Source organism: Oratosquilla oratoria, chromosome 12, assembly GCF_046742065.1.
Source record: "Oratosquilla oratoria isolate Oo_2021 chromosome 12, ASM4674206v1, whole genome shotgun sequence".
NCBI lineage: Eukaryota > Metazoa > Arthropoda > Malacostraca > Stomatopoda > Squillidae > Oratosquilla > Oratosquilla oratoria.
The window spans coordinates 14,036,641-14,053,729 of record NC_134788.1 but is presented as its reverse complement, the minus strand read 5'-3'; the positions used below and the strand labels follow the sequence as shown (position 1 = coordinate 14,053,729).

General features: G+C 40.6%; 1 protein-coding gene across 3 annotated transcripts; it reads left to right on the top strand.

Annotated features, from left to right (window-relative positions):
- Positions 1-1,818: 1,818 nt before the first annotated feature.
- LOC143030993 (uncharacterized) lies at positions 1,819-16,855 on the top strand. 3 transcript variants are annotated; one of them, XM_076194311.1, is made up of 6 exons: positions 1,819-1,897; positions 8,001-8,147; positions 8,258-8,494; positions 8,883-8,978; positions 15,234-15,373; positions 15,506-16,855. In XM_076194311.1, exons 2-6 carry the CDS (start codon positions 8,019-8,021, stop codon positions 16,287-16,289), a joined length of 1,386 nt encoding a protein of 461 aa, XP_076050426.1. In that variant the 5' UTR covers positions 1,819-1,897; positions 8,001-8,018; the 3' UTR covers positions 16,290-16,855. The 3 variants fall into 3 exon arrangements, with proteins under 3 accessions (XP_076050426.1, XP_076050428.1, XP_076050427.1); XM_076194312.1 differs by lacking the exon at positions 1,819-1,897 and adding an exon at positions 3,830-3,849; XM_076194313.1 differs by lacking the exon at positions 8,883-8,978.
- The last annotated feature ends 234 nt before the right edge of the window (positions 16,856-17,089 follow it).

Here is a 17,089-nt window from a genome sequence, read left to right as displayed (position 1 = left end):
AAAGGGGGACAATTGTGAGTGTAGTATTTTCAGAGGGATCAACTTATTGAGTATAATTGGGAAGGCTTATGGGAGGGTCTTGATTGAGAGGATTAGGGGAGGAACAGAGGGAATAATTGGTGAGGAACAGTGTGGGTTTAGGACAGGTAGGGGTTGTGCAGATCAGGTTTTTGTGGTGAGATAGATATGTGAGAAAGCTAAGGGAAAAGGTAAGGATGTTTTTTGGGCTTCTATGGATCTGGAAACGGCTTACGACAGGGTAGACAGGAAGACACTGGGTGGTATTGCAGATATATGGGATAGGAGGAAAGCTGTTAAGAGCAGGCGAGAGCTTTTACGAGAGTAGTAGAGCTTGTGTTAGGTTTAGAAATGGAGAGAGTGAATGGTTTGAGGTAAATGTGGGACTTCGTCAGAGATGTGTTATGTCGTCTGGCCGTTCAATTTATAGATGGATGGGATGATGCGAGAGATAAATGCAAAGATAGTGGGTAGGGGGTTGGAGATGGTTAAAGAAAATTGAGAAAAGTGGGAGATAATCCAGTTTTTTGTTTGTTTTGTTTTTTGCAGACGACGCTGCGCTTGTAGCAGAATCAGAGGAGGAATTGAGGAAGTTGGTGACAGAGTTTGAGAAGGTGTGTGAAAGAAGGAAGTTGAAGATAAATATAGGTAAAAGTAAGGTGACGAGATGTACAAGGGGAGAGAGTGGCAGCAGGCTGGAAGTGAGTATTAAGGGAGAGAGACTGGAGGAAGTGGATAGTTTTAGATACTTGGGTGCGAATGTGGCAGGAAAGGGAGGAGTGGGGGTGGAGGTAGAATGTAGATTGAGAGAAGCGAGTAAATGCCTTGGTGGATTAAAAAGTATAATGAGAAATAGACATTTGGGAATATATGCTAAATGGAGATTGTATGAAGGAGTGATTGTGCCGACAGCACTGTACGGGGCAGAAAAATGGAACATAATAGAGGAAGAGAGAAGGAGTTTCAATGTGTTTGTGATGAAATGCCTGAGAAGTATGGTAGGGGTTGCTAGGCTGGATAGGGTGAGAAATGAGGAGGTGAGGAGGAGAACAGGGGTGGAAAGGGAGTTGGGAGATAGGGTTGATGAAAGGGTATTAGGATGGTTTGGACACATGGATAGAATGAGTGAAGAAAGATTAATAAAAGAGGTGTGGAAGGTAGAGGTGGAAGAAGTGAATATGAGGGGGTGACCTAGGATGAGATGGGTGGATGGGGTAAAAGGGGCATTGGGAAAGAGAGGAATGTCTGTTAAGGAAGGACGGGAGAGAACAGAAGATATGGGTAAATGGAGAAGGGTTGTGTATGGATGATGCTGTGATGCATGAGGGGGAGTGGGTGGGGGAAAGGGGATGAGGAAGTATATATGAGAAATAAATTCACGCAGCCCGAAGGGATTTCTCCCCGTCTTCTCATTTTCTGCATGAGGGGACGGATAGGGAGGTCACCGAATTAATTAAGCGGTTTGCTGTGGATGTGCTCTGTCTCGCGATACTGCTTCTGACTCAGGGCAGTGGACAAATTGCAGGGATGACCCGTCATCCAGGAAGTGCCAAGATAAGAGGGAGGGAAGAGGTGTGGTGGGGAGTGGAGTATGTAGGGGATGGAATGGGTGAGAGTGGTTTCTATGCCTTGTATGTATGTATGTATGTATAAATAAAATTGTCTAGTGACAGGCCGAATAGCCATACAAGTCGGATAAGGTATATCAGAAATAACATTTATGATTTGTCCATGAGAGAGGGGCCGGGAAGTTTCTAGAATATCTGGCAACTCTTTATCAACAAGCCCTCGACGTCATCACTCGATTGCAAGATACCGTCAGTATCGCTTGTTGAGTTGTACAAAGTGCCTACAGTTCCCTTTCGTTGTTATTTAGCAGGTGAGGTCTGAAGAAACCTGTTTGGGTAAATGTAGTTGCTATTAATCAAATTAACAAGTGAGGCGTCTTCCAGGGCGAGAGCCAGCAGCACGTTTTAGGGTGTAGACAGTAACGTAATGCCTGAACTACGTGAACAACTTCACACAGACCCAAGTTTTGTGTTACGAAAACCTTCCTCCCCAGCTACTGTTGGTTATTTTATGTTAGATATTTTTAAGTGCCAAAGGTATTACCAGTTAGAAAAGAAAAAAAATCCCATAAAAATTGTATTCACAGGTGTGAAAACGTTGTGTTAAAAATATTGGAACGCACTAGACTGATTTCGTGCTTAGCTCCAAATTCATATACTACGACAAGAGCTTTATTCAAGTTAGTATACAAATATGCCCCACATGTTCGAACCCCAAAAGAAATTCTAAAAATATTATGTTTTTGGTCAACTCCATCAATCACGCTCAGTGATGATCTGTACTCGCCGACCAAAAGTGCGGGCTGGACGGTAAATTCGTAGCTGTGGTCGGTAATTTTGTAGAGGCTAAGAACGTAAAATCTCCTTGATCAAATTACATGAAAATAACACATTTTAAAGAAAATAGTTCAAATAATGCAACCACATCCTAATTTTTTACGGTATTCGTAGCTGTGGTCGGTAATTTTGCAGAGGCTAAAAACGTAACTTCTCTTTGATCAAATTTTATGAAAATCACACATTTTAAAGAAAATAGTTCAAATAATTCAATTATATGCAATCTATTACACTAATAGCATAATAGTAAAAAACTTAACAGAGTGTAGTTTGATCCATACCACCAGTGATCATAGATGGCGGGCTGGACGGTATTCGTAGCTGTGGTCAGTAATTTTGCAAGCTAAAAACATAACTTCTCTTAGATCAAATTACATGAAAACCACACACTTTGAAGAAAATAGCTCAAATAATGTAACCATATGCTATATATATATATTTTTTTTTTACCCAAAACGGTGCATTTGAGCAAAAATCGTCCTTGGTCGGGTTTGGTCGGTTATGGTAGGTAATTAGTGAGACCCAGCCAAGATGAGGGGCGACAAGTCCAGTGTGTTGTCGGCAAACTAAACTTGATTTATTACAAGATCTGTTCATTCAAATGTGCCAAATCTTCGTGCAGCAATAAAATATAACACAAAGAATTGAAAACAAGTTATCTTATTAGCAATACAGTCATTTGTCGGCATTTTTGGGCCAATTGTCGGCTCTTGTCAGCTGGTGACGGCTCTGGTCGGCTTTTACCATGACCCCATATACACACACGCACACATAGTACATAGAAACTCTGAATAGCTTAGAACCATGCATGAATTTAAAGCTGCACATAAGATTCGATGAGCAATGCAATGTATAATTCAATTAATAACCCCACTCACTCACCATACCTCCACACAATTACTGAATAAATAGATACATGAATAGATAAATAGATAAGTAAATAGATAAGTGAATAAATAAATTAGAATAGAGTACAAAGGACGGCAACTTGGATGACCGTTAGCCTTAATTGCTGACAAAACGTAAGTTCGGATTACCCAGAAGTCAATTTTTAGAACCATGATGACAAACAATAAAACAAAGAAAAGGAGAAAAAAAACGATGAATAAACGGATAAATGTAATCATGTAAAGTACAATGAAACAAAATGAACTTGAATTCAATAGAAAAGTAAATTAACTAAGAATAAAGGCGAATTTTACTATATGAAAAATCCGGCATCGATTCGACCATTGCTGAAACAGTTTAGAAAAGACAATTTAGTTTTTTATTGGTTTAAAATGATTTTGATAAACAGAAAACAAGAGACGAGATGTTATGATTATGAAAAATACAAAAGTACACACACGCACGCACCCGCACACGAGCAGACGGGACAGCACGAGCATAGCTCCCCTTCCCGTAAAATACAACTAGGTAAAACTAGGTAAATACACAAAATAAAAATAAGAACAAGTGCAGTTAAGAGGAATTACTGAGCAAGAACAAGATGTAGATAAGAAAGTGATAATGGCATTAAAAGAATAAGATAAGTTGATAAGAGAAGGAAATGGTCAACCGCTTGCCAACAGACTCGGCGGTCTGGGTTCGGTCCCATCCTAGAGTGAAAAATATGACAGTACTGCAAGCACCTCAGTTCTGTTGGGCAAGGAACTGAGTGTGTGTGTATGTGATTCCCCTTTGGTCTTTGGATCACGGGTTGGACTAGTGATCGACAGCTATTTCCCTCCCGGAGGAGAGCTCATATGACCGATCTATGGGTAATGCTGTGACCTTACACGCACACACACCCAACTCCCTCCCACGAGAGCTGGAGTAACGACTCGAAGCGCAGCGATACTGAAACTATTTCAGCCCTGGGTAGGATTCGAACCCAGACCGCCGTAGCGACAGTGGGGGACTCTACCATCCGCGCCACCGAATCGTGTGTGTGTGTGTGTGTGTGTGTGTGTGTGTGTGTGTGTGTGTGTGTGTGTGTGTGTGTGTGTGTGTGTGTGTGTGTGCGTTTGTATGCATGATCGAACCATGTATAGGCTATGAGTCATACGAGAGTGATAGTTGTCTAACACATGATCCAAAACAATGGTGAATCATACGCACGCACGCGCAAGCGCTCACTCTTAAAATCTTACAGACAGCTCTCGCTGAAAATACCAACACTAAATTTACGAGAAATCTATTCGCCATGTTCGCGTGTACTATTTGTATTTCCCTTTCCTGTCCGCTAGAACTGTTCTCTTTGTCCGTGATTCCCTGTTTTTTTTTTTTTTTTTTTTTTTTTTTTAAATCAAATTGACAGTGTCTAGTCTGGGTTGTGTTCAATGCTCTACTGCTGCTCCACTTGAGGTAAGGGTGTGTTTCGCTGGATGGATTTCGAGCTGTTTTGACAGAACATCGCCCCCTCACCCTCCCACCCACCACCTCCTCGCTGCGACACCGTTCACCCATTCAACTCCGATGACAATATTCTTGTCATTTGGTCAAATAAAACAAAAAATCATAAAACACCAAAATGTTTGATCAAACAGCACCAGAAAAATATGACGTCAGTCCTCTCGCTTCGCTCGCTTGCGAGCGAAGCGAGGACTGACGTCATATTTTTCTGGTGCTGTTTGATCAAACATTTTGGTGTTTTATGATTTTTTGTTTTATTTGACCAAATGACAAGACATCTTGTCATCGGAGTTGAATGGGTGAACGCCAATCATAGGAGGAGGCTGCAAGAGACCATAAAGCCTACACTAGGCAGCTCCATCTCCATTACCACTTGTCATACCCATCCATAAAGTTATCTCACATTTTCTTAAAACAACCGATAGTTTCAGCGCTCACTAAGTCCATCCCATTCGTTAGCCACTCTATTGGTTATCACCAGTCCTCCCTCAAGGCCTCCTATTTCCTTCTTAGATCTCAATTTGCACAATTCAAGTTCATTACTGTGAGTCCTGCCCCGCTGTATTGATATGATGACCTTGCCTGCATCACCCTTGTTAAAGCCCTCAACCCCAACAGTGTTATTCAGGGGGTCCTTTCTTGTCGCCTTGCGGGATGTCCGTTTATGGGGTCATAACACTGGGCTATTTTTCCTCCAACCTTCGATTAATCGGCGGTACCTACCTCCTACCTACCTACCTACCTCGAGTACTCTTTCCGCCGTAGAATCATTAGGGAAAACTATTTCATTTTCTCAAGAAAATACAATACACAGAATGTCATTTAATCAATAAGCTAGAGGGAGACAAATTTCCTGCAGCATGTAATCAGATTCCTTCCCGAAAGCTGCAAATCTGCTCCAACAGCTGTCGGAGGAGAAACTGCCCAGTGTGATAGTTCCTTTAGATGTCGTCAGTCACCTCACTCCCTCACTCCCTCCCACCCACCACTCATCATCTTCGGTACTCGACCCCCACCCTCCACCTCGTCCTGCTGGCGTGGGCCCAAGAGTCCGAAAGGCCTTGGCAAATGGTTCTTCCTAACTTCGACAAGGCTTTAACCCGCAATCTTTAACCAGCATTGGCTGGTCACAGGCTAGTTAGGTCAAGCTACGGTTACACTAGTCGACGGAAGTGTTGGATTCCAGCGATTCAGTTGCATTTGGTCCTAGGTTGGAGGATTTGGTTTGGAGTCCAAGCGTAGGGTTGGAGAAAAGATGCCTCTTCCAAAACCATTGGGATCTCTCCCTTAGATGAGATCCAAAAGAGAAAAACTGAATATCTATGTTAACAGCATTCATATATACAACAAATTTGAGAAAAATATACAACTTATTCAGTAATAAGAGATGAATTATTCAAATTATAAAATTAGCTTGAAATAGAAAAGAAGTTTTATGGAATGCATGTAGTGGTGATCACCTCGTCGATTGACTACAGCTGCGATGCAAACATTGGCTTGCTTGTATGAAAACGGCAGTCGCCGTCAAGTCTATCGAAATAAACACCATGCGAGACGGAGCTTATCACTGCTTTAACAATTACATAGCCGTAATACGTAGGCTTGAGATTAAGAGGAATGGGGCGAGGTCATTGGAACCTAGGAAAGGTTAAAGAAAAGATGATCAATTGTCTTGGTTCAGGAAAGGTTAATTGGCCCATCCTCTCATAACCTTTCCTGTAGCAAGGCAATTGATCCATCTTCTCAACCTTTCCTAGGTATGCTGCAATGAGCTTGAAAAAGCTGTAATAAGTGAAACGTCGTACCATTAAAGGATCCGTCCTCACATGGTGATAGATTTGCTTGCTACTCGCCAGATCTCACCGTGATGAGGTGGAAAACGGGAATTATCCATACTCTCCTGGAGAAGATTGGACCACAAGAGGCGCTTTGGTGTCTTCTTTCTTAATGAGTGGTAACTAATTCCAGCAATTCGGCAAAGTTCTTCCTGCGCATTCGTCGATAATAATAGAATCATTGATCATCTTCTAGACTCGTCTCTTTCAACATGTTGAATACATTCTTGGGTTTTCTAGCGATCTACGGCTCCACCCAGTATCGCCTGGGTTTCTTCTTTTGGTCATTATTTTTTTTCTGACTGTAATGTCTTCCATTGTCTTCTTTCTTCAAGAAAAGGAGGTCGATGCGTAGCACAGGGATGTTTCTGATCATCTTCTTCTTAGAGTTTGCATTTCAGGCAGAAACAAAAACATCAACAAGGGCAAATTTGGCCTCGCTCAAGCTAGTCTATCCCCCCCTAGAGCAGGGGTTCTCTGCTTTGCTTGGCTCATGCACCCCTTTCACCATTTGACAGAATGTCACTCCCCCCCCCCTCCTTTCCAAGATTGCCTGTTTCAAAAGATGCATTCTAAATAATATTATCGCACAGCGTAACACTTTTCTAATCCTAAGATTAACCTGGGTCAGCACAAGTGTAATTCCAGCCCAGGTCAATGACAGGCCAGATAGGCCAAAGCCTATATTTGCTTTCTAACCCCGTAAACGTACTGTGGTCACAATTCACCCCCAGAAAACCCAAAATTCCCCCCTGGGGGTGAATTTCACCCCTAATGAGAACCCCTGCCCTAGAGGGTTAGATGGATGAATGTCTGTCCAGCCGTAAGGTTAAACTCTAAGCATTCCGTTGACGTGTACCATAGTTTAAAGGTTAAAAAACATCTTCCCCTACTACGGACTGAATTGATCGTAGCTACATACAGAAATCAGCTAGAAAAATCCGGTAGCAACTTTTATGTATGCAATAATTTGGGTAAATACCTTTGGTAACAGATAACATTTCAAATACAATTACTGTTGATTATTTACAAAAATAGAATATCCATGATACATGACAATTATTGAAAAAGAATACTATATACATAATAAATGCATAAAGATGTGTATTTTGCAATAAGGGAAGAGGTGACTCTCACAGATCCAGAAGACAGGAAAGAGTCCAACGCTCTTTCCCAAAAATCCTGAGAACGAATAGTGAGAGCTAAGGACCGTGCCCATCCGCTGTGGAACTGCTTCCAGTCAGAACCTCGAGGCAACATATTTCATTCGGACAGAATATAATGATATGGTCAAAGGCCAGGTGACTTGCTTTCACTAACGCCTAGCTAAATCGGTTGACATTTTCAGGAAACATAAAAAGCTAACATGGCTGAATCAGGTCAGGCGTGGCCGTTGGGAACAAAGAGCAGTAAGGAGCATCTCCAGTACCCATACACGACGGGTGAGTGCAGCAACCTGGACATTGTCTTTCCAGCATATGAGACTACCTTCAAGGTAAGTGTAAGATTCTGGTTGAAAGTAACTCCCTTCTTCAATAAAGGTTGGGAATACTTCGACACGTGTTCCACGGAGAAGTCTTTGGACGTAATCCGCGACTCCCACAGGTCCACAGGGTGATCCTGTCCATGGCCTCCCCCGTGTTCGGCACCATGAAGACGGAACTCCTGGCTCCCGGGAAAGAGCTCCTCCTCCTTCCAGAGGATTCTCCTCAAGTATTCCGGAAGCTTCTGGACCATATATACATGGACCGGATGGAACTAGAGTCTGTCGAAGAGGCTCTCGAGGTATACAAGGCTGCCTACAAATATCAGATGGAATCTTCAAAGAAACGTTGTCTTCAGGTATGGAAAGAATCCCTCGCTTCTCCATGGCTTTACTTTATCAAAATATTAAATATTTATTGTACGAAATATTCGTGTTGCATTATATCGTTTACTGTACGGGTAGAATGAGCTAAGCTAGCGATGTTTGGAACATGGGTGAGATACATCCAGTCATACACGACTGAAATGCCTCCTCACATTCCTCTTAATCTCTGGAAAGGGAGACCAAATGGTTTATTTCAATTCCCCATATACAGTGCAGGTGATGAATGAGATTTAGGGGTCTTGTTCAGGGCATCAGAAAATGCAACGAAAAATGTACGTCTCTATGAACTCCAGGATTTAAGAACGAGATGAATGTGCTCATCATTTCTCACTTTCTGACGCAAACATACTCCTTTTCCAGTACATTACTTCAAAGTTGAACGAGAATATTACGCTGGAACTCCTGGAAACGTCGGTTCTTCGTGAAGACGAGGCGATGAATAAAAAGTGCAAAAAGGTACTTAAACCTGTTCAATGATGCTACGGCATGTGTTTATTCCAAAGAAAAATCTGTTGTTATATATTGGTTACAGCTTGATATCAGGTCCCTGGACTACTATGTAGCAGTCGAGAGACAAGATCCATACCATTGGTAACTCTTTTCTCCCACACTCGTGATATGATATTAGACAGCCTGACAAATGAATGTTAGTTGTTGATGAACGAGTTTCGTCTTTACTTATCTTACCGGACCATTCATTCTTGTTCTCACTACTAACCTTCCCTTCATTTTCCTTTAAAGGTGGATCAGAACGCACATTTGAACCACCTAACCCTACCGGTACCCCGGTGTCCTTTCTATTTCCTTCTCATTACACAAGAAGCTACGATCCTCCAAGTCTGCTATACACCTGCACGGAAACCCACCTTATATCCTGTGCCTCTGGTCATGGCTCAAAAGGGCCACAGAGGGAAGCACGAGCTAGATGGAGAAACTAGATGAAGAGAAGAGATTCCACTCTGTCTCACCCAGTGTACTCGTCCCTATCCTGTTTCGGAAAAAACGTCAAGGACAGAGCGGGTTGACAGCATTTAACTCGTACTCGAGGGCCGTTGAATGTAGAGAGTCGTGCTATAGTATTTTCTGACTGCAGAGACTGTCAAGTCTACTCATTGGCCTCGCCTACAGCCCTTAGTTCTAGACCCGATACATTCATTCTGCCTACGCCTTGCACTAATTGGGTACTCCCACTAGACATTTGTCCCTTCTTGGCATCACTAAGATACGTGTCCTTGTCGGTCCTTCAACCCTACAAAGATTAGACAGAATACTATGCAAATCTATAGGGCATGAGGACAGTAGACCATCTGTCCACATTGAAAATAGCCGACAATGTCCTTCCGATCACGACGCCCACCCAATCTCCATAATGACTCCCAAGCCTCTCCTCCTTTGCCTTGACCTCGCTATATAAAGAAAAAAAACAACAACTAACTAACCAAAGTCATTCTACGAGAATCTTTTGCTCTCATCTAGTCCTTCATCTACCATAAACGTGTTCACAGACAGTTCCCGTTCTGAGAGTGGAGTAGGCTTGCAGCAGTCTCTCCAACAGCCATGAACTTGGGATTCCTTCTTCACTTGACCTCGGCATTCTGCTACCCTCTCTCAACCTCATCTCCGACTCGCGAGTTACCTTGGAATCCTTCTTCTGTCCATTCCCGGCATCCCCGAAATTTTCTCGCGGATCAGTCATACCTCAACCCGTTATAATTCTATTGGCTTCTGCCGGGTGCCACCCCAGGCAACGAGCAGGCCAACAAAGCGGCCCGAGAAAGGGCACATTATCTCTGATACTTCCACCCACCTACCTACTACAGGCCATTACCCCACACAACTATTTGCAATACAAAACATGTGGCAGAAACCTTGGAAAAGTTTGTAAACAAACAACGTACAAACAATCAAAATCATCGTACATTTATAACTTCCCTCCTACCAACGTAAGCGACGCAGGAGCACTAACCACTTAACCCATTAAACTCCGATGACAATATTCTTGTCATTTGGTCAAATAAAACAAAAAATCATAAAACACCAAAATGTTTGATCAAACAGCACCAGAAAAATATGACGTCAGTCCTCGCTTCGCTCGCGAGCGAAGCGAGGACTGACGTCATATTTTTCTGGTGTTTGATCAAACATTTTGGTGTTTTATGATTTTTTGTTTTATTTGACCAAATGACAAGAATCTTGTCATCGGAGTTTAATGGGTTAAGATCTTTCTGCACTATCCCGGCGTCGTCTCCATTGTCCAATTCGTTTATATACATAATGAAGAATAGTAATACTTCCAGACAGATGACGGGCAGGCTGAAATATGAGATCGATATGAAAAGAGGAGTTTGCGCTAGAGTAGAAAATGGGGAAACACACCTTAGATTCACATATAACGATATGGCAAGACTGGTTAAAAAGAACACGCACACAGCGAAACGTAACTACGAAATTAAGGTTGCTAGACAAACGAGATCCAATCCCAAGGGCTTCTTTCGTCTCCGCAGAACAAATGATAAGGAAAGGATAGGCCCAGTTAAAAACAACGAAGATGTCATGATAGAATCGGAGGAAAATATGAGTGAGGAGTTTAACAAGTATTTTATCTCGGTGTTTACTAAGGAGAAGTTAGATAAGGTAACTGACTGCGATCTGATTTTCAGTGGAGATGAAGAAAGTAGAATATTTGATATCATTAGTAATGTAGAAGTATTAAAACCGTTTCCAAGAATTAAAGCTACAAAATCCCCGGGTCCGGATGATTTTTTCTTCCGAGAGTGCTTAAAGAATGTAGACTTGAAATCTACGACCAGTTGACAGAAGTATCTGATAAGTCGCCCTATTGATTGGGGGCAGGTGAACGTTGTTACTGTTTTCAAAAGGGGAGATAAATCGTCTATATGCAACTACAAGGCAATCAATTTGACATCAGTTATAGGTAAAATACTTGAATCAGTAATAGCTGATAAAATCAGAGATGACAACGAGAGACATAATTTGATTCGTGACTCACAGCATGGTTTCTCCAAGGTTATGTCATGTGTGACTAATATTCTATCTTTTTACACTAAAGTATAAAGCGTCAGATAGCAATGATAGTTACGATGTTACCTTGACTTAAGCAAGGCGTTCGACAAGGTACTAAATAAAGTCAAAACCCATGGTATAGAAGGAAAAGTGAATAGATTAGAGCTTGGATCAGTGACAGAAAACAGTAGGTCACCATAAATGGTGTAAAATCCAAATGGGGGAGTGTTTCTAGTGGAGTTACCCAGGGCTCGGTTTTAAGTCCCTTATTGTTCATTGTATATATAAACTACTTGGACAATGGGATTAATAGGGATGTTAATAAGTTTGCGGACGACACTAAAATAGGACCCCTAATTAGGTCGGGAGAAGACGCCGAGATTCTGCAGGACGATCTTAACAAATTGTTCACATGGTCGGTGAAATAACAAAATGGACTTCAATATCTCAAAGTGCTACACAACCCCGAAAGCAGATATAGCTTAGATAACATGTTTTTAGATAAAAATGAGTGCGAGAGAGACTTGGGAGTTTTAATGAGTCCTGACCTTAAATCCAGGATACAGTGCATTAGCGCCAGGAACAAAGCTAATAGAGCATTAGGTTTCATTGCTAGGACGGTTACGAATAGAAGCGAAGAGGTAATCATAAAAATCTATCTAGCGTTAGTTAGACCCATCCTTGACTATGCGGTACAGTTATTGTTTCCGTCCTGTAGAATGGACATCAGATCACTAGAATCAGTACGGTGGACAATGACCAAAATCATACATGGGCTCAGAAATTTACTTTACGAGAAGAGGCTTAGGCTACCCTAACTTACACTCTTTGGAAAGACGCAGAGTGCGGGGTGATCTAATAGAGGTGTTTAAGTGGATCAAAGGCTTTAACAAGGGTGATACAAACAAGGTCATCACATTAAGACAAGAGGGCAGGACTAGCAGTAATGGATTTAAATTGGACAAATTTAGATTTAAGAAGGAAATTGGCAAGAACTAGTTCATTAATAGGGTGGTCAACGAATGGAATAGACTTAGTAACCATGTAGTGAGCGCTGAAACTGTTGTTTTAAGAAACCGTTAGACAACATTATGGATGGGGATGACAGGTGGTAATGAGCTTGGAACTGCCTAGTATAGGCCTTATAGTCTTTTGCTGTCTCCTTCATTCTTATGTTCTTATGAATAATAAGGGAGCCACAACCAAGGCCTGGGTAACTCCTCCAATAACACTTGCCAAATTTGGATTTTACACCGTTATTGGTGACCCGATAAGTGACACATCAACATCTCGTGACTGGAAATGATCCTTCCTCTTTCTTGCCCACGTGGAGCAGCCCCTCCAATAGTACCATAAGTGTTGCTAGAGTGCCTGACGTAAAGGCATTATCTCACTCGGTGACCACGGGCTTCACGAGCGTCAACCGTTGAGAGTTCGTTTGAGTAAAAACGACATCGGTTACAATAATTTTCAAATCTCCATATATCAAATTATCTTTCCGTTATATATAGCAAAAGTGAATGATGAACTAAAATATTGTAAACCTATACGAATGTCTAGATTTATATAAGCAAAGTCATATTCCCAAAAATCATAACACTACTTCAAATTACACTAATCAACAAAATTGATCAAAATTCCTGTCCCACAATCGAAAGAAGGTGAACTTGATAGAATTTTTCTGCTGATTTCAAATATGATTTTCTGTGATAGCATATTAGATTTAAAACGATTACAACTAATAAATGAGGTTGATATTTCAATTAAACTTACCTTTAAAATGTAGAAATGTGTGATTTCAGAGTGTATATTTTTTCTGGGAGATCCCTTTTTTGTGTCCAACAGTAATCAGCAAACATTGAAGAGTTCCACTTCCCTTGATACCGGGTTTCCATGTTCAGAATGCCCTGATGAAACCTCTCACCGTGATCGTCACTGGCGGAGCCAAGATTTGCAGGGAAAGGCCCAAGTAAAAGTCTAGGAAGTTTATTTATAGGCTCATATTGCATATCAAGGCCTTGTAGGATGTCAGTAGCTCTTTAACGATTTCAGAATAGTTATTTGCTTTGTGATTCCCCAAAAACTCTGCGCAAACTTTTGTAAATGACAACCATATAGCTGTTTTCAAGATCATTTAGCTCTTCATCAAAATTCTGGTCTCTCATCAGCTCCTTAATCTGTGGTCCAACAAAAATACCTTCTTTGATGTTTGCGTCATTTACTCTAGGAAATTTATTTTTCAAATATGTGAGTTCCTTGCCAGTTCTACCCATACCTTCAACAAATTTTATCATCAACCCTACAGTAATATGCAAAGGAGGCAGATAAATTTTCTCTGAATTAACAAGAGGAGGATATACAACATTCTTCTCCCTTTGGGGTCAGAGATCGTTTCGGCCTAACATTGTTTACATAATGATTTTTCTTATCCCGACTGTCCCACTCACAGAGAAATCAACAAAACTTTGTGGAACCCACCTGCATTCCAAGTAAAAGTCCCACAACCTTTAGGTCACGACAGATATTCCATTTATGTTCTTCATACTTAATTTTTTGCAATAGAAGTTTCATATTTTCATATGTTTCCTTAATGTTAGCTGCATGGGCCAGAGACATAGAAGGAAACTTATATCATTGTGGAGCAAAACAGCTTTCAGGGTCACTTTTGAAGAGTCAATAAACAAACGCCACTCATTCCAGTCATATTTATGGTTAAGTTCCTCTATAACAGAATATACATCATTGCAAAACGCTACACCATCCTCAGGTGAGAAAAAATGTTCAAAATCACAATGTCGCTTGCAATAAAAACTAACTTTTGATTCTTTCTGGAGCAGATTCCAAACCTGTAACCTGGATGCAAGACGTTCAGATTGCCTTTTTGACAAGTTTAAATCCAGCACAAGATCATTCAGATCTCCCTGACTCAATAAACGTGGTTCACTTGAAGAACAGATTGGCTGAAAGTGCAAAATTTCAATCAAGCTGTTGGTAACACAGTTTGGGAAAAACTGTGTTGCCAACAGCTTGATTGAAATTTATCCCACGTAATAACATGTAATGTAACATACTGTGGAACACAAAAATTGTGGGAGATGGGAAAGAATGAATATTATTTTTCAGCTATTGTTTTTCTTGGAATTTTTTTTATTATATTTTTATTTATTTACTTATTTATCTATTTATTTATTTATTTATCTATTTTACCAGTGTTGTAGGTGAAACAACGTCAATGCTCCTATCATCCTTCCACACATTCCTACAAGAAACAGGTCTCTTACATAAACTACAACTAAGTTATAGAATAAAACCCACCAAAATATCTTTCATAGCTTAAGATTATCATATCCTTAGGAATAACCTCACTTAAGTAAATAAAATATAAAGAAATAAACCTATATCTCCTGCTGCTGGCGCAATAATGAAATTTTCATCTCTGTCCCATGTGGCCAGGATGTCTGGGCAAGTAGCTGTTCGATTAAAAATTTGTCTCCTGTTATGCAAAGCGAGACCAAAACCAAGGCGTCACAGCGGAAAAATGCAGCTCACAATAGTTCTGGTGGCCAGATTATATATGAGCGATAGAAATGAAAAGACTGCTGGTCCTATTAAATGTTAGTTGTATAGATTGCCCCTCTATTTTGGATTCTTCGACAGATGTTAAAACAATTTTCATTTGTTCCATAGATACTGAGTGGTAACGCTGACAGTGTCATGTCGTCCGAAACCTTATTACGTCTGAGCAAAGAAACCTTGAGGGATTTGCTGAAGGATGATACCATGAACTTTTCTTCCGAGGTTGCCCTCTTCAAAGGACTGATTGCCTGGTCAGTACTTGTATTCACCATTTGACTTCGTAACAGATACTACTTTTGTAATGAAATATAGATGTATGTATTTTCTCATCAAGCTTTCACATGAATATTTTGTGAATACTATTGTAATTTGTTACATGACAGGGGAAAAGCTCGACTACAACCCCAGAAACAGTCAGGGAGTGACCTTCGGGAGATAATAGGAGATCTGCTGAAAAAGATTCGGTTCCTGACCATGTCCTCTGACGCTCGACTACAACACCAGAAACAGTCAGGGAGTGACCTTCGGGAGATAATGGGAGATCTGCTGAAAGAAATTCGATTCCTGACCATGTCCTCTGAAGAATTCATCAAAAACGTGATAGACACGAATGTGTTCAGCCACAAAGAGTGCATCGATATTTTGAAGGTCATAAGTGGAGCTGACCCCTCGATCATCCCAGAGGGTACTCCTCTCAATCCTAGTAGGGTAAAAAGGTACCCGAAGTTCAGAAGTATGGAGGATCTTTATCTCTGTAAATTAGACTCACCTGGGGTGGATCAGCACTACACTTCCCAATCAAATATTGGCTTGATTGAAAATCTCTCGTGTAATAAAACGATTGAAGTCCATTACTTTAAAGTGTGCTGTGGAGGAACTATTAACATAATGGATAATAGAGGCGAAGTTGTCGGCTCAACAACCTCTAAAAATGGACTCTTCACTTTTATAAAACCAGTTGTCCTTCAGAAGGATAAACAATATGAAGTAATGTTCGCTCCCTTTAAACAATTTTCCATTCCAAAGATAAAAATAAATAGCTATGCGAATTTCCCTGGACCAGTTTTACATGATGGAAAGGGTACAATAAACATTGGGAATTTAACTTTTTCATTTTTACGAGGTCATAACTGTGAATTTTATTTCTGGGAGTCGACAAGTAGTTAGATAGTATGAAAAACATTGCCTGCTCTAAGTTCTGCAAATAAAACCTAATAGGATTTGACCATCAAGATTAGATCATTACCTCTATTCCTACTGGCGACCTGAAGCTAAATAGAATTGTTTGCCATTAGCCAGAATGAATTATGTAAATAACATGACTGTATCAAGGGATGAAGTAATGTCACAGAGTTTAATAGGTTTGGCAGTAGTCCAGTGGTTTCCAACGTGGGGCATACGCCCCACAGAGGGGCAATTTGATATCTTAGGGGGGCAATTTAATTTTTAATTGTTTTGGTAATCAAAGTCTATGTTCTTGTGATTTATTAGCCATAATATTCCAATAGATAAGAATGTAGCAATCACATTTATTTCGTTCATCATTTTGTCTTCGGTTTTCAAATTAGACCCCGATTGCACTGCTAATATGTTGCTCAGAACTTTAATAGGGTTTATTTCATTTTTTCTTTTCCATGGATGGATGCCATGTTGTTTTCGAAGTTTGTTTATGCCTATGATTTAGCAAACTTTGATTTAGATTTTAAATAGAAAATAAAAGTTTAAAAATTAAATCAATGTATTGGTGTTTTAAGCTTCTTCACCTGAAACGGAGTTCATTTTTTAAGTAAGAATTATATATCACTATATTGGGGGACATCGGGATTCTAAAGGTGATTAGGTGGGACAAGGCAAAAAAAAAAAAAAAAGGCTAGGAAACACTGCAGTAGTTGGAACAGTGTAGGTAAAAGGTATCACGGTTGTGAGGATCTCGGTAGTACTCAGAAGGGTTCACTTCTTACTTCTCA